This window comes from Crinia signifera, chromosome 4 (assembly GCF_055691185.1).
Source record: "Crinia signifera chromosome 4, ASM5569118v1, whole genome shotgun sequence".
Lineage (NCBI taxonomy): Eukaryota > Metazoa > Chordata > Amphibia > Anura > Myobatrachidae > Crinia > Crinia signifera.
The window spans coordinates 306210634-306229144 of NC_139220.1; the positions used below are offsets into that span (position 1 = coordinate 306210634).

Genomic DNA, 18511 nt, shown 5'->3' on the forward strand with positions numbered 1-18511 from the left:
CAGCCAGCGGGGGGCGCCGGAGCCGAGCCGCTCATTAGATATTCATATATTCACTGCACCCGTTCGTTACATATGCATGATCGGGTGTAGTAAATATACCCGGTCCCCTGCTAGCACCCCCGGGGGGCAGCCTGTGCTGCCTGGCACCCGGGGAGCCCACCTCCCACCCACAAACGTTCTGGGGCAGGCAGGGAGACTTCCATCTCTCTGCCTGCCACCGTCCTCAGGCTCGCCGCAGGAGCTCATATTCGCCGGTCAGGGGCAGCGAGCCCCTGACTCGTTGAATACCGGAGCCGGCGAGGCTCCGGAACATGGCGAATGTGCAGCGCATCCTAAACAGGATTCGCTGCACGTCGCCGGTATTCACATTGAATACCGCCCTATGTGAGTAATACAGGGCAGTGATACAAGGGAGCTTGAGAAACACATTATACATTTATTCCCTCAGAGCATGTAAATGACTGCTGTCCAGTGTGACTCTTCTAATGTCTAATTAGATTACGCTTACTGTTAAAACACTTGCTGCATTCTGAGCAACTAAATGGTTTCTCTCCTGTGTGAATCCTCTGATGTTCAACAAGGACGTGGTACTGGGTAAAACACTTGGTACATTCAGAACATTTAAATGGTTTCTCTCCTGTGTGACTCCTCTGATGTTTAACAAGGTCGGCCTTCTGGGTAAAACACTTGCTGCATTCAGAACATTTAAATGGTTTCTCCCCTGTGTGAATCCTCTGATGATTAACAAGATGTGACTTTTGTATGAAACACTTGCAACATTCAGAGCACGTATATGGTTTCTCTCCTGTGTGAATCCTCTGATGTCTGACAAGATCTGACTTTACGGTAAAACATTTGCTACATTCAGAACATGTAAATGGTCGCTCTCCTGTGTGACTCCTCTGATGGATGAGAAGCTGTGATTTATATGTAAAGCATTTGTCACACTCAGAGCACAGATGTGGTCTCTCTCCTGTCAGACTCATCATGTATTAGATGAGATATAAATTAGCTTCAGAAGGTTTCTCCTATGCAGGAAATGAGAATAGCTCAGTGAGTCCCCCAGAGGTGTAAGAAGAAAGGACGTCTGTAGGTGACTTGATCTGAGAACAAAGTATCTTTCCAAAGTGTCTTGTTACTTATTTGTCCTGAAAGAAAATACATATATATATTTAAAATATTTATTTAAGATAACTGAGGTAATTCTACTATACAGTAATATAATGTACATTTATATGCACTAACTCATATGACCTAGGCATTTAAAATTGTGTTTTTAAATATGTATGTCACCAAATTGCTATATCCCTATTTCCAGCCATATGTGCCGCATGGAGACCTCTAACATCCTGCAGCAGACTCTGATACTGAGTATAATACCCAGTCATATGTGCAGCATGGAGACCTCTAACATCCTGCAGCAGATACTGATACTGAGTATAATCCCCAGTCACATGTGCAGCATGGAGACCTCTATCATCCTGCAGTAGATACTGATACTGAATATAATACCCAGTCATATGTGCTGCATGGAGACCTCTATCATCCTGCAGCAGTTACTGATACTGAGTATAATACCCAGTCATATGTGCAGCATGGAGACCTCTATCATCCTGCAGCAGTTACTGATACTGAGTATAATACACAATCTATTGAGGCTTCTATAGGAATTGTATAATCCCATTCTCTGACCTGAGGGTGTGCATTACTCACTTCCTGTCAGGGGCAGGTTGGTAGAGCAGGGGTAGTTAGGAGAGGAGTGTGAGCAAGGGCAGTTAGGAGAGGAGTGTGAGCAGGGGCAGTTAGGGGAGGTGTGTGAGCAGGGGCAGTTAGCAGTGGAGTGTGAGCAGGGGCAGTTAGGGGAGGTGTGTGAGCAGGGGCAGTTAGGAGAGTAGTGTAAGCAGGTGTAATTAGGAGAGGAGTGTGAGCAGGGGCAGGTAGGAGAGTAGTGTGAGCAGGTGCAGTTAGGAGAGGAGTGTGAGCAGGGGCAGTTAGGAGAGGAGTGTGAGCAGGGGCAGGTAGGAGAGTAGTGTGAGCAGGGGCAGTTAGCAGAGGAGTGTGAGCAAGGGCAGTTATGAGAGGAGTGTGATCAGTGGCTTGTTAGAAGAGAAGTGTGAGCAGGGTAGTTAGGAGAGGAGTGTGAGCAGGGGCAGTTAGGAGAGGAGTGTGATTAGGAGAAGTTAGGAGAGGAGTGTGAGCAGGGGCAGTTAGGAGAGGAGTGTGAGTAAGGACAGTTAGGAGAGGAGTGTGAGCAAGAGCAATTAGTGGAGAAAAATGAGCAGGGGTAATTAGGAGAGCAGTATGAACAGGAGCAGTTATTAGAGGCGAGTGAGTGGGGGCAGTTAGGAGAGGAGAGTGTTGCCAAGGAGATGATATACTTTAAAACATCACTTCCGCCTGCTTCTTAGCCTGATTTCTGCCACAAGTGCAGTGCAGGTAGCCTCTGACTCCCGCTGAACTTCCACCCTTCAGTTGCCCAGTGCTCCCCCTCACAGTGCCTGCAAGCGCTCATTCTGGACCATCCACAGGGAGCTGCCCATCAGCAACGCAGACGCCATCTCAAGCCACCATCCATTTAATACTTGCCTCTGACACCACATGAAGTGTGTCAGGTTAGAAAATAATAGAATATATGTTTTGCTGACTTAGACATGTGAGCATGTGAGCCGCTAACTCATCCCCATCAGCCGGTCCGCTGTACGCTGATGCCGACTCCATCTGTAGGATATATATTGTACCGCAATGTACCATTTTACTGTACTTATTATAAAACTGAATAAATAATCATTGTTATGGTAAATTTTGATCACAGTAAAATACCTCTAAATAATATATATATATATATATATATATATATATATATATATATATATGTGTATATATATATATATATATATATATATATATATATATATATATATATATATATATATTAGTTTATCTATCAATTTATTATAATACATACAGTAACATAATTACCTCTGGAGATCCTTCCTCTGTCTCTCTCTTACTCCTCCTTCCTCCCAGCTCTCCAACCAGTAACTGATCCAGCAGCTCCTCCATCAGCTCCCAGTGGCCTGATACAGCCTATTTATAGTCACTCCTCCCCATCTCTCCGCAGTAGTTCCCAGGATGCCCTGCAGGAATTCTTACACTGAGAGGTGACATGTAAATTAGGGGCACATAACATTAGAATACAGTCATTCACCACAGCAGCTTCTCCTACTTAGTCTTGTAAATGAGGTGTAAATATTCCTAAAGTCACTTACTACAATGGGAAATGCTAATTACACCCTAGCAGGGTAACACCTTGTATTGTAATTAGATCACGGCAATCTCTGGCCTCCTGTTATGTCACCAAAGGGACCTTTTGTTCATTAGTCACCTATTGTCCAGGCAGAGAGTCATCAGAAAGTCCGCAGCAGCTAAGCAGTGATTGGCCGGATTAGTACCTCTTGGAGACCAGGAGGGAATATTTGGTGCTGTATTCATACCCAGACAGCAGAAGCACCAGGTGATCTCAAGAGAAGCTTTCCTCTATACTTCAACCCATTGGATAATTCATCTCCCCCATGTAGATGCTCACCTTTGAATTGCTAACAAACTGAGAGACATTTGTGTGGGCCGTGTGATTTGATGAGCATGTTCTAATGAAAATGTAAGAAATGGTTTAAGATCCAGAAACAGTACACAGTGCTAAAATTAAAAGTGCTAAATACAAAAATATCGTGAAAATAAAGTGAACAAAATCAATGTGCACAAGTATAAGGTCAGGAGTACTTCCCTTTCATATGTCTCAATGGGAGGGAGGTAAGTGTATCGGTCCCTTGAAGGAATTCTTTTAAGGTGTGAAATCCGTGTTTTTTTCGTATGTCTCTCAAGAAAGTCATAAAATGAAGAAAATATACATTGTGTGAACAAATGAAATTCAATAAAAATTGATAATAAGTTCAAGGTATGATAGAAGAGTTGATTTCTCCCAAATTCTATGTTTGTCACGAGGTCTACTCCAGGGGCGTACCTCTACTCACTTAAGCGTTATATATTTTAATCCCATAAAGGTATCTTTTTCAAACACACTTTTATTTGCTGACAGAAAGGATAGATAAGCGTACCCCCACTCACTGGTTACTCGGTGGGTTAAATCTCATCAAGGTATCTTTCATGGAGGTTATCCCAAAGTTATATATCAGGGAATGAAATATATATTGGCGTACCCCCACTCACATCCAAGATGGTGGATGAAAACACATCAAGGTATCTTTATATATGATTCAAGGTAGAGGTCTTAGAGAGGATAGCGTACCACACTCATGGTGTTTTAGACTGGAGCCAGACGCATCAAGGTTTCTTTGTAATACCAAAAGGGCCTTTGTATTTTGTTTCCACAAAAATTCTCTCAATGTGGATGTTGGTAACCCCAAAAAACAAGGAAAAATGATGGGTAGACTGGAAAATTTTTATTTTACAAAATGTCCATAGTTGGACTATAGGTACTTACAATGCAAATACATATATACAAAAAAGATAAAAACATTTCGGTAAAAAATGATTGTATAAAAATAAAAAAAGCAAAGGCAAAAAGGACCAGTTGACCCAGGAGGCAACGTAAGGGCATCAACACAGTCACAAAAATAGATGTTAAAGGTCCGGACAAAGTGAAAGGTTAAGGTGTCCAACGTTACCTCTGTCGGTCAAGCAGGTCCAAGATGCACAGGATCCCCTAGTGTCAGTCGGTTTTTTATATAATTGTCAACAGCTATTTATAAAAAAAATGACTGACACCAACTCCGTCTTACGGGCTGAGAGCTTTCACCCACCCGCATTAAAAAGAGGGTTACCCTACTCACAGCTTCTTCGAGTTGTGAGGATAACCTCGAACCCCGACGAACTACCAAGAGCATTGAGGGTGATGGGTGATGATTTTATCTCCAGAGGTTATGACATTCTGGAAGTGGAAGAGGCCATCAATAAATGTCTCCAATTGGATAGAAGAACGTTGTTATCACAACCTAAGAGGGATAAAACCGTCAAGAGGATGATTTTCCCTACGACCTTCTCTATAGCATCGACCAAATTGAGGGAAGTGGTACTTAAGCACTGGCATATACTGGAATCTGACCCAGTAATGGGCACTTTTTGTAGTGAAATCCCGATGTTTGCCTACAAACGAAGTAGCAACTTTAAGGACCAGATCACATTCTCTGATATCAGCCCGACCCCAAAGAAAGGTGCATGGCTTGGATGCAAGAGCGGTGCATTCAGATGCAGTGGCTGCGTCAATTGCCAGTATATGTTAATGGGTGATTCTTTTTGCAATCCTAAGACAGGCATCGAGTTCAAGCTAAAACAGCGTATGAACTGTGATAGCAAGTTTGTTATATACGTTATTTTATGCCCTTGCAAATACCTGTATGTCGGAAAAACTATCCGGATGCTTAAGGAGCGAATAGGAATGCATCGCTCCTCCATTAAGAAAGCAATGACTATTCGTGACCACACTACCCCACCAGTGGCCAGACATTTTTTTGAAGTTGGCCATACAATGAAGGACTTCAAGTTCATGCCCCTTTTTCAAATTAAGGCCCCCAAAAGAGGAGGTGATCGTCACCTCACTCTACTACAGAAGGAATGTGAATTCATATATAATCTGAATTCCTTAGCCCCGGAGGGCTTGAATGAAGAAATTAATTTGAATGTCTTTCTTTAGTGGGACTACTTGTGTATATATACTTATTAGGTATTAATTATACTGGTGATGACTTTATTCTATACATTGGGTGGCTTCACTAGCTAGCAGAACCCTTCTTGTGCTAGACTGATATAACATGTACCACATTAGTGGCGTACCCTCTATATATCTCTCTCTTTTCTTTATCACATCTATTGTACAGTTTGGTGCATATTAAGTCACATCTTGGTGTGTGGTTTTTACAAATGTATTTATATATTGATTTACTTTATGGCATTGTTTAGAATCTTGATGATTGATGATCATGAGGTGAAAGCATTCTCATTTTTGGGCCGATGATGTGGGCCATTATCGGTAACAGACAGCCCGTCACTCACCATATGTCTGCCCTCTACCTTGGGACTAATTCATTTAGATCCATTTTTCCGCACGTACCTGCTATCTATTAGTGTTCTGTAACTTCCTGAAACTGCCTGGGCTGACGCCTGTGTCATGGCCGTGCGTTCCACGTTCTGACTGTGGGCGTTCCAGCGGCAGTATGTCACATGTTAGCTTCTATTTGATGTACTACTACATCCTGTTTTGTTTGCCCTGCCTTAGCTGGCGCTTGTGTCTTGGCCGTGCGTTCCACGGCCTGACTGGATGCGCTCCAGCGGCAGTAAGGCATCTACACGCTAGCGGTCACGCTTTTGGACACGCTGCTCATGCCGGAGGGGGTGAGCGGTGGTGGACCTATACGGCAAGACCAGCGGGCGGTGTTACACAGGCCGTTTATGTACGTATATCCAGTTTATTCTTTACACTTGTTATATTTTGATATGCCGGTCCCGGAACCGGAAGTGCGGTTCACGTGCGTTCCAGGGCACAGGTACACCAGGTGAGGTGATTTGACAGGTGAGTGCTGTTTGGCCGATTTTGGCACCATCTGGGCCTCTATATATGGCTAGCAATTCAGTTATACTCATACCCTTGAGGAAGGTGGTTGCACCACCGAAACAGGCTGTCAGGTATTCATGCTTTGGAGCTGGTGGCAGGTCCCCCTGTAACGTTACACTGTTGTGATGGGTTTTGGATAAGTAACCTGCAACTTTTTTACTTGTTTTGATTCCATTGTAATGCCATGTGCTTTATCTTTTTATTATTATTATTATTATTATTATAATTTTATTTATAAGGCGCCACAAGTGTTTCGCAGCGCCGTACAAAGGAACAATACAGGGAAACAAAACTTGGCATAACATTGAATAAATAACAAAAATACAGTACAAATAAAGAGCGCCACAGATCAATACACATTACAGCTTGGATATAAGTAGTGAGGACTCAATCAACATACAACTAGAGGCTTGAGGCCAATGATGGAGAGGAGTATGCAGATGAAGATGGTCACTGAGTGTTGGAGTAAAGGAGAGCTGTGAGTGAAATGTGAAGAGAAGTGGGCTTTGACAACAGGAGGGAAGAGGGCCCTACTCGGAGGAGCTTACAATCTAGTAGGAAGGGGAGACAGACAGATTACAAGAGGTGCAAGCGAGGGGGTGGTGGTTAGATAGCAGGAAACAGGCAAGGGGTCGGAGAACCAGCTGGTTTATGCAGTGGAAGGGTACGCTTTGATGAATAGGTGAGTTTTCAGTGCCCGTTTGAAGCTTTGCAAGGTCGGGGAGAGTCTAATGGAGCGAGGGAGTGCGTTCCACTGACGGGGTGCAGCACGGGCAAAGTCCTGTACTCTAGCATGGGAAGCAGTGATCAGGGTGGAGGAGAGACGACAGTCGTCAGCTGACCGTAGAGGGCGGGAGGGTGTATGAATGGAGATGAGGTTAGAGATATATGGAGCAATGGAATTAGAGATGGCCCTGAATGTGAGTGTGAGGTGTTTGAAGAGGATTCTGTAGGGGAATGGAAGCCAGTGCAGATTTTGTTGAAGGGGAGTAGCAGAATTAGAGCGGCGGGAGAGGAAGATAAGCCTGGCTGCAGCATTGAGGACAGATTGGAGAGGAGCTAGTTGGGATTGAGCAAAGCCAGTGAGAAGAGCATTACAGTAGTCAAGCCGTGAGATGACCAATGAGTGGATGATCAGCTTAGTTGCACTCTGTGAGAGAAAGGGCCTGATGCGAGCAATGTTGCGTAACTGGAACCGGCAAGAATGGGCCAGCGTTTGGATGTGGGGTGCAAAGGAGAGGGAGGAGTCAAGAGTGACACCCAGGCAGCGGAGTTGGGGAACAGGGGAGATGATGGTGTTGTTAACAGTGATAGAGATATTAGTAGGGGGCATAGCTCTGGGTGGGGGAAAGATAATAAGTTCGGTTTTGTCCATATTCAGCTTCAGAAATCGCTCAGACATCCAGGTAGAGATGGCAGCGAGGCAGTTGGAAACTTGAGAGAAAACAGTGGGGGACAGATCAGGAGAGGAGAGGTAGATTTGGGTGTCATCTGCATAGAGGTGATATTGGAAGCCAAAGGAGTTAATGAGTGCACCCAGAGAGGAGGTGTACAGAGAGAACAGAATGGGGCCAAGGACGGAACCCTGAGGGACCCCGACAGGAAGGATAGAAGGTGGTGAGGTAGAGCCAGAGGCAGAGACTGAGAAGGAACGGTTGAAGAGGTAAGAGGAAAACCAGTTGAAGACTGTGCCAGAGAGGCCAATGTTTTGGAGTGTGTGGAGGAGGAGAGGGTGATCCACAGTGTCAAAGGCAGCAGATAGGTCCAAAAGGATAAGCAGGGAGAAGTGACCCTTGGATTTGGCTGACAGCAGGTCATTGGTGACTTTCACTAGGGCAGTCTCAGTGGAATGAAGTGGGCGAAAGCCAGATTGAAGGGGATCTAGGATGGAGTGGTCAGACAGGTAGCTGGTGAGACGCCTGTAAACCAGCCGTTCTAGTATTTTAGAGGCAAATGGGAGAAGAGAGATAGGGCGGTAGCTTGTGGGAGAAAAAGGGTCCAGGTTAGGTTTTTTAAGAATAGGCGAGACCAGAGCGTGTTTGAAGGGTGAAGGAAAGATGCCAGTAGAAAGAGATAGGTTAAAGAGGTGAGCAAGGTGGGAGCTGCCAGTGGGGGAGAGGGAACTGAGGAGACGGGAGGGGAGAGGGTCCAAGGGACAGGTAGAGGGGGGAGAGGATGAGATGAGGGAGCGGACTTCCTCAGCTGTAGTAGGGCAGAAGGATGACAGAGTGGGGTAGTTGGTAGGGGAGGATGATTGGGGTGGGTGGGCAGCAGAGGGGGTAAGGAAGGAGATATCATGTCGGATTACCTCAATTTTAGAGAGAAAGAAGGAGGCAAAGTCAGTGGCAGTGAGGGATGAAGGGAGGAGGGGTGGTGCAGGGCGAAGTAGAGTGTTGAAAGTTTCAAAGAGACGTCGGGGATTGGAGGAATGGGAAGAGATGAGAGATTTGAAGAAAGATTGTTTGGTATAGGAGAGAGCAGCGCTGTAGGAGGAGAGAATAAACTTGAAATGGAGGAAGTCTTCCAGAGAGTGAGATTTCCTCCAGAGGCGTTCAGCAGAGCGTGCACATTTTTGCAAGAAACGGGTTATTTTGTTGTGCCAGGGTTGTGGTTTAGAGCGTCGAAGGGGAACAGTGTGGAGGGGGGCTACAGAGTCGAGAGCAGAGGTGAGAGAAGAGTAATAGAAAGAGGCAGCCTGGTTGGGGCAAGTCATGGTTGAGAGAGGAGAGAGGAAAGTCTCCAGGGAAGACAGGACAGTGGGGTCAAGAGACCCGAGGTTACGTCTGGTGACTGTGGGTCTGGGCGATGAGGGGAGAGGGGAGGATGAGAGGGTGAAAGAGAGCAGATTGTGGTCAGAGAGTGGGAAGGAAGAATTAGAGAAATCAGAGAGATTACAATGGTGGGTGAAGACTAGGTCAAGGGAGTGTCCGAGATTATGAGTGGGGGTGGAGGTCCATTGAGAAAGTCCAAAGGAGGTGGTAAGGTCAAGAAGGTTAGAGGAGGCAGCGTTATTGATATCAATAGGAATGTTAAAGTCACCGAGGATGATAGAGGGGAGGTCAGAGGCGAGAAAGTGTGGAAGCCACGCAGCAAAGTTATCAAGGAAAGGGGAGCAGGGGCCAGGGGGGCGGTAGATTACAGCCACAAGGAGGTGAATGGGGTAGAAGAGGCGGATAGTGTGTACCTCAAAGGTGGAGAATGTGAGGGAGGGCTCAGGTGGGATGGCGCGGAAGGTGCAGTTGGGGGAGAGGAGGATGCCCACTCCTCCACCCTGGCGGCCATCCGGTCTGACCGAGTGTGTGAAGGAGAGGCCTCCATAAGAGAGGGCAGCAGGGGAGGTAGTGTCAGATGCGGACAGCCAGGTTTCAGTGATGGCAAGAAGGTTAAAAAAGTGGGAGATAAAGAGGTCGTGGATAGTTGGGAGCTTGTTGCAGACTGATCTAGCATTCCAGAGAGCACAGGAGAAAGGAAGGGAGGGGACAGGTGAGATAGTAATTAGGTTGTGAGGGTTGTGGGTGCGTGTGAAAGGTGTGGAGGTTGAGAGGGGGTGAGACCTGATAGCAAGGACTGGTATGGGACTGGATCTAGGAGCCATATTACTGTGTAAAGTTGATCAGAGTAGTGATATAGAATGAGGTTGGAGTGGCCTAGAATGAGTAGTGAGAGGGTGATATACTGGAAGCGTGGAGAGCCTACAGGAAGTATAGTTAATGTATAAGGGAGACAGAAGCAGTGTGTGACAGCATTTAGTTCAGCATGGAGATCAGTGTCCAGGTTGTGCAGACTGTAGGTGATGATGAGGCAGGAAACTCACTGCAGTATGTTGATTGCTGGGGTTGCAGATGGATGACTAAGTGTTCTTTGTCCTCCTGTTTCCCTCGTGTTCATCTCCTGTATATCTCCTATGTTATATTACTAAAGTCTGCATACTTTACACTAGAATACTTCACAGCTAGAAGACTACACAGCCAAAGGCCTAACAGCCTAGCATATAGTGAATAAACTTTTTCATTACATAAAGATGTTTTTTCTTCAAACTGGTGTGCAGACCGCTCTCTGTTAAAGGAGACACCCAACATATATATATATATATATATATATATATATATATATATATATATATATATATACACACACAAGCAGGAGATCCCAGCACTCAAGCAAAAAATTTGCAGAGTCTTAGGTGCTCTTCATTCTCGCAGGGGAGATGTATAGCACAGAAAGCAAGAAGTCACTCTAAGTTTTTGACAACTGCACGGCGGCAGTCTATGTAATAAATGAGATAACACTGGTAAAGTGAAAAATCAACGTTTCGGGCGGGTAGCCCTTTATCAAGACATGATAAACCCAGTCATTTAAACCCGATGGAAGGACACTAAGCGGCAGATATGAATAATACTGCCAATTGGACAGGCACCTGCTAGGAATACAGCCCTATTCTGGACTATATATCGTTTTTGTTACAGGTTCACGAGAACACTTTGTCCTCCAAAAAAGTTCTGTATAAAGTACATATATATATTATTATTATTATAATTTTATTTATAAGGCGCCACAAGTGTTTCGCAGCGCCATACAAAGGAACAATACAGGGAGACAAAGCTTGGCATAACATTGAATAAATAACAAGAATACAGTACAAATAAAGAGCGCCACAGATCAATACACATTACAGCTTGGATATAAGTAGTGAGCACTCAATCAACATACAACTAGAGGCTAGATGCCAATGATGGAGATGAGTATGCGGACAAAGATGGTCACTGAGTGTTGGAGTATAGGAGAGCTGTGAGTGACATGTGAAGAGAAGTGGGCTTTGACAACAGGAGGGAAGAGGGCCCTGCTCGGAGGAGTTTACAATCTAGTAGGAAGGGGAGACAGACAGATTACAAGAGGTGCAAGCAAGTGGGTGGTGGTTAGATAGCAGGATGTAAACAAGCCAGGGGTCGGAGAACCATCTGGTTTATGCAGTGGAAGGGTATGCTTTGATGAATAGGTGAGTTTTCAGTGCCCGTTTGAAGCTTTCCAAGGTCGGGGAGAGTCTAATGGAGCGAGGGAGTGAGTTCCACTGAAGGGGTGCAGCACGGGCAAAGTCCTGTACTCTAGATGAGAGACAATATACATATTCTAAGATATCAGATAGTGCCTATTTTACTCCATTTGTTTTTAATATAGTTTTTTTTTTTTTTTCACATAGCATGTTCATTGTTTGATTTTCTCACTATTTTATTCACAGTTGCTTCCGACGTCCAGTCACTGTAACACCGGGGCAGTGATTGACATCTCACACACCCTTCCAGGGGTGGTGCAATGAGAGCCCGCACCTCCGGAAGTCCTGGTCTCTGAACGCCAGTCCTAGGTTGCCTGACACACGCTATATTAACTCGCTCCCAGGTAAGCTCCTGGTTCACTTATGTATCCATTTTACCGATTATGAACGCTATATGACCTGATGAAAAGGCCAATGTAGGCCTTGAAACGTTGTCTTTTATATGCATCCTCTTCACCGATAAACGTCTATTTGAAGTCCTTCGAGTGCCGCCTCTATCTCCGCAGGGAGAACACCAGCTGTCCACGGAATGATATTATATATGAATCGTTGGAGGGCACCTAGGCATTGATTATTTTTTCCAGAGTGTTTAAAATGCAAAAAAGGTGGGAAAATCCCAGCTTAGTGATGTGCTTATGTAGTGAGTTTTGCTATAAATCATGTACATATAAATTATATTTTAAATGGCATGTTGCCAATGTAATTGTTCACCTTTTCAACTAGCAAGTTACAGTAGATAGGAACCATAATGCTTGCTTAGCCTCTAGCAACCTGCCTGTTAAAAGTGTAGGTACTGCTAGAGAGTAGATTTGGGTTGTCACAGGCTAGGGTATAATGGTAGGATTTGATTAATTTAGTTAAGTTTAGTAACAGCCAACATGAGACCAATAGGTTTAAGATAATCTATTGTGGTACTAGGTTAGTGGTGCTCCCAAAGGTTCAACAAGTACGTATACTCAAAAGAGGTGTCTCAAGGAGAAGACAAGGCATGAATGAAGTAGGTTTTTGGGGCACACTTGAGGATTTAATAAATAGTAAGTGAAAGAATGAGGAGTGGGTGCATACAAAACATCACCTTTATTTCATCACTTAAAAGACGTCACAATTACCATAGAGCAGGCTTTCCCAACCACGGTCCTCAAGGCACACCAACAGTGCAGGTTTTGTAGATATCCAGGCTTGAGCACAGGTGACTTAATTAGTACCTGAGTGATTCTGATTAAACCATCTGTGCTGATGCCTGGATATCACTAAAAACTGCACTGTTGGTGTGTCGTTTTGAAAGCCTGCCATAGAGGGTGATGTGATAACAATATATCAAAACAATATCTTAATGTACCATATACAATGGCAGTGCCAATCAAGTATTGTAGGCGAAAATTTCTTAAAATACGGTATCCAGATTTAATGGCACACAGATGTGCTGCTACATATACTCTTGTATATATTTACATAATAATACTTAGAATTAGCTTTCTTTTGGAAGTATAGTACTTGCTTCCTTAACCCCGAACTGGACACCTGAAAGTACAGATATTTCTGGGGTTCCACATTTGGTTTGTACAGCAGATTGGTAGAGTTGATAGAAGGTTTTTCAACCAGTAAGTTTTTGGAGAAAAGAAGTAGTGGAGTCGAATTGATCCTTATGTATCATATGGTGCTTCTACTTTCTGGGTATAATGTAGGTACATTAGATTCTCTTTATGCCATAAAAACGTGTTAGTGTTAAGCTGTAAACTATTCAATAGTGACATGTGTAAGCTTAGAAACATTTATACACATGGTGCATTACAGTGTAACGCCACGATTATGTTTTGCAGGTGACTCAGGATATGGGTGTCTCCCTTAGCTCATGACACCTCTGTGTATTCCACAAGGCCGTTCACAGCACCGCTACAATGATGCACACATGTTGTGGAATGCACATTTGGGATGCTGAAATATAATTTTAGGTGTTTGGACCGATAATCTGGTACACTGCTTTAACATGCAGCGGAAGTAGTTATGATCGTCCAGGCTTGCTGTATGCTGCATGCTGATGTTCCCTGGGCCAAGGTAATTATGTGGATGAAGACATTGCAGTCATGCAGGAAGCTGAAGCTACACAGCTTCGGGTAGTTAGGATTACTTGGAGGGGGATGTGATTTGCATTGTGCTGATACGGCAGAATTTCTCAGGTATTTGGATGTATAAAATGTAAATATTACAAATGTACTTGTAAAAGCAATATTTTAAACCCTAAGGGGGTATTCAATCTGTAGGTTACGGCGGTCGAGCTTGTTTGAGCGGCGTCACCCTGTCAGCTCGACCGAGAACATGCAGACGGGATTCAATGTCCCGCCTGCAGTGGGGCGAGAAGAGGGCATGGCCACGAGTTGCAGCCAGGAAGAGGTGAGCTGTCGAATTGGTGATGTGCATTCTTGGCCTGTGAACCAAAAAGCTGATGGGTTTCGGCACACACACCCACACACCCTGAAGAAGCCTCAGCAGGAGGTGAAACGGCCGTTGGTGGAAGTGGAGGGTCGCCATTTCACATACTATCCCCCGCAGCCAGAGCCAGCAGCTACCAGGACCCTACCAGCACAGCGGGCGCGTCAGCGCGCTGTGAGTTACTGCTTATTCGGCACCTGGCAACACAGGAGCAACGCTCCCACGGACGTAGTTCCCGCAGTCTGTAGATAACAGCCGCCCGGGTCCTCCGGGCACAACGAGCGCACCAGCGCGCTCAGAGGTATTTGCACACATACTGATCCCTGCTAAGGGACAGCGGCACTGTGAACTCTCAGGCAACCGCTCATCCCAGCATCAGGGCATCACCTGTAACCTTATAACGCGGACATAGCAGTAGCTTTTTGAAAGTCTGCTTCACTAAATTAACAGTATCTGGAGATATTTACTGCGTACACACCAGGAGATATTCAATTGGTTTGCATATTTAAAACTCCTAGAAAACCTGCTCCATTAAATTAACAGTACCTGGAGATATTTACTTTGTATACATTGGGTGTTTAATTAACCGGCTTGCATATTAAAAACTCCTATGCTGTGTCTGTATCCAGTGGCAACCTAGGTGTTAATTAATGAATCTGCATTGGTCACTGTGAACTCTCAGGGAACCGCTCATTCCAGCATCAGGGCATCACCTGTAACCTTATAACGCGGACATAGCAGCAGCTTTTTGAAAGTCTGCTTCACTAAATTAACAGTATCTGGAGATATTTACTGCGTACACACCAGGAGATATTCAATTGGTTTGCATATTTAAAACTCCTAGAAAATCTGCTCCATTAAATTAACAGTACCTGGAGATATTTACTTTGTATACATTGGGTGTTTAATTAACCGGCTTGCATATTTAAAACTCCTATGCTGTGTCTGTATCCAGTGGCAACCTAGGTGTTAATTAATGAATCTGCATTGGTCACTGTGAACTCTCAGGGAACCGCTCATTCCAGCATCAGGGCATCACCTGTAACCTTATAACGTGGACATAGCAGCAGCTTTTTGAAAGTCTGCTTCACTAAATTAATAGTACCTGGAGATATTTACTGCGTACACACTAGGAGATATTCAATTGGTTTGCATATTTAAAACTCCTAGAAAGTCTGCTCCATTAAATCAACAGTACCTGGAGAAATTTACTGCGTATACATTGGGTGTTAATTAACCGGCTTGCATATTTAAAACTCCTATGCTGTGTCTGTATCCAGTGGCAACCTAGGTGTTATTTAATGAATATGCATGTATAAACCCTTATGTTATGTTTTCTCTTGAGTAACAAACAGCTATAAATGCTGCACCCAAGAGTCTTTGGCCCACTGTGATCATACCATTTGTTTCAACTCGCTATAAAATTGTATCCAGCTGTTACCCATATGTAGCGCATTTAAACGCTCAAAAAATACACTGTTTCTGTGATCTCCAACGTTTAAACGTCTATGCTGTGTCTGTATCCAGTGGCAACCTAGGTGCTAATTAATGAATCTGCATATATAAACTCCTATGTTGCGTTTTCTCTTGAGTAACAAACAGCTATAAACGCTGTACACAAGAGCCTTTGACTCACTGTGATCATACCATTTGTCTTAATCTGCTATAAAATTGTATCTAGCAGTAACTCATATGTAGCGCATCTAAACGCTTTAAAAATACAATGTTTCTGTGACCTCCAACGTTTAATAGCAGTGTATCACCCGGAACAGTATTTGGACTGTCTGGGCAAATGTTATCTCAGAAGTGTAGTTGTATCCATGAACCCATGTCAGAAGGTAAACTGTACTACTCCGGGGTATTATGGATACAGTCATAATTATTATGCAGCACAAGTAAACGCTTCTTTCCCTGTTATCTCCAGCATATAACTACAGCCGCATAGCTTATATTTTATACGCACACTGCTTGGAACTGTATTAAGACAGTTTCGATCTATAATTAGATTCATAACCACTCCGTGTAGACAACAGCCAGTTACATAAAATACCCAAAGAACAAGTGGTTCTCTAATCCATATACTTACCTGTAACTCATTTTCGAGTTTCTCATTTACTTACTCCTTTCTGTCTTGGCTGGTCTCTAAACTGTAGGCAGCACTCACCCCCCACCTCTGTGGTCAGCACCCTTATCTATTGGCTCCCTATTTAGGAACCCCCCTGCTGTGCACACAGGCCCGCTCACCCGCAATACCCCAAAGGGCCCACCTAATTTAAACTGGTGGCAGCCTGCCAGGCATGTTCGAAAACATTTTCTGAGGAAGGGAGACCTCCTCGGATAACATGTATTAATTTCCAGTCTGGTTATAAGGTATATAAAGCTGGGCAGCAGCCGCCTGTCACGCAAGGGCCCATACAGAGCCAATCACCACTTTTTCGAGACCTGGAGGGGAGGTGCTCCCCCACAATACCTAGAAAGCCCACACAATCTATATTGGTGGTAGCTGACCACAGGATTCGAGGGACCTGCCAGTCAGGAAGGGTGACCTTCTGTGAACTGACCAGATCCCACTACCTGTCTGTTGAAGGTATATAAAGTCGGTTTGGGAACACCTCACATCACCCCCACAGGAATCCTCAGATCACCCACTTATTCTTGCATCTTTCTTCCCTCATCAGAACCCTACCTCTTAGATTCCTAGGGATAGCTTACAATTAGCTGGCCATCCTAGGCTGAGATCCACCAGAATCCAGCTTACGGGCTGCACTAGTGGGACACCAACAGATTAGCGGATACCAGAATTTGGGTGAACATAAAGAAGCACCCTTATAGTATCGATTAAACTGATATCCCAGATCTGTATTTGGCGAAACTTCACTACTGACGGGATATTTATATTTGTATAAGGATTGACAAACGGTGTACGTATCTGCCCTCTGTGGCAATCACTAAGTATCTTACGACGGAAATTGTAAAATACCGTATCGTGCACCGCATTTCTTCTTCCTTTTTTATGTTATTTATGTATGTGTGTCTAGTTCAAGTTACATGTTTGTCCAGTAATCTTTTTTAAGTAATACATTATTAAAAGTTATATTTTAAGAAACCCATTTTTCACTAGGAGAATGAGGGGAATTCCTCATGAACTCCCCCAGCCTCCTGTACATTGTGTAAACTAGATCAATTATTCACGGTTATTCTACTACCAGAGACACTGTTTCTCCATCTATGTACCCAACAGGTTAAACCTAGTGTAACCCTTTCCCATCCTATATAAAAAATTTTTTTTTTTTGACCATTCTGGATACGCAGGGATTGTCCTGCGCTATCAATTACTAAAGAGTGCCCCGAAAAACAGAGAGTCTTTTTCTTCTTTCTTTTGGGTTTCGGCACTTATCTGGTCGATGAGAGCTTCCATCTCTTCATCACTGAAATTTGGTGCCCTTGTACAGCTTCCTTCTTCTGGGGATTCCTGACCATCCGCTCTTTGTGTCCTTTGTGGATGTGAAGTTTCTCCATCCTCGGTCAAAGAGAGAGAACGTCGTCTTCTGCTCTCCTCAGACATTCCTAAAGCTAGGTAATGGTAAAATAATAATAATATGTATCACTATACAATATACAAAATTGTCATACATTAATTGATTTTTAAACACTCTCAATGTGTGCCTTACTTTCATATATATATATATATATATATATATATATATATATATATATATATATATATATATATATATATATATATATATATATATATATATATATATATATATACACACACACACAATATTCTCATAAAAGGCTTTTGGACAATCAGTTAATGCATTGCACATGTATGTCCTATGGAGTGGAGAGCAAGCATTTAACCCCTTCCCGACATTTGACGTATATATACGTCATGGCCGGGAAGTACTTCCCGACACATGACGTATATATACGTCATGACTTCTAACTGTCACTGCGTCTAGAGACGCAGTGACAGAGGGACGATGTCTGCTGTCCCTGACAGCAGACATGTCCCTGCATGCCCAGGGGGGGCTGCGATGCAGCCCCCCCGTCGGCGATCGCTGTGATTGGCTGTTCAGTGTGAACAGCCAATTACAGCGTTTTCTGTGTCACCGGCGAATAACGTTCGCCGGTGACACGGGATCGGAGGTGATTGGTGCTGTAAAGTACAGCACCAATCACCGCGGGGTGTAAGGGTGACACTGGTGTCACCCCACCTCACCCCGCCCGCCCCCAAAGGCCGTGATTGGTCCAATCACAGCCATGGAGGGGGGTTTAAACTAACGGGGACTACACTGCAGACGCCATTTCGGTCTGGAATAGCGTGCAGTGCGGTCACCGTGCCCAGCTGTCGCCATTTACTGACCAGAACCTTGCTCAATACTTACCTGATCACT

At 44.2% G+C, this 18511-nt stretch overlaps 1 protein-coding gene across 1 annotated transcript in view; it reads right to left on the minus strand.

Annotated features, from left to right (window-relative positions):
• Positions 1-482: 482 nt before the first annotated feature.
• LOC146073308 (uncharacterized) overlaps positions 483-18511 on the minus strand; it is a 51265-nt gene continuing 33236 nt past the window's right edge. The window contains exon 2 of the mRNA XM_083180486.1: positions 483-977. Within this exon, the coding sequence (XP_083036612.1) occupies positions 483-977 (495 nt within the window). The remainder of the gene's footprint in view (positions 978-18511) is intronic.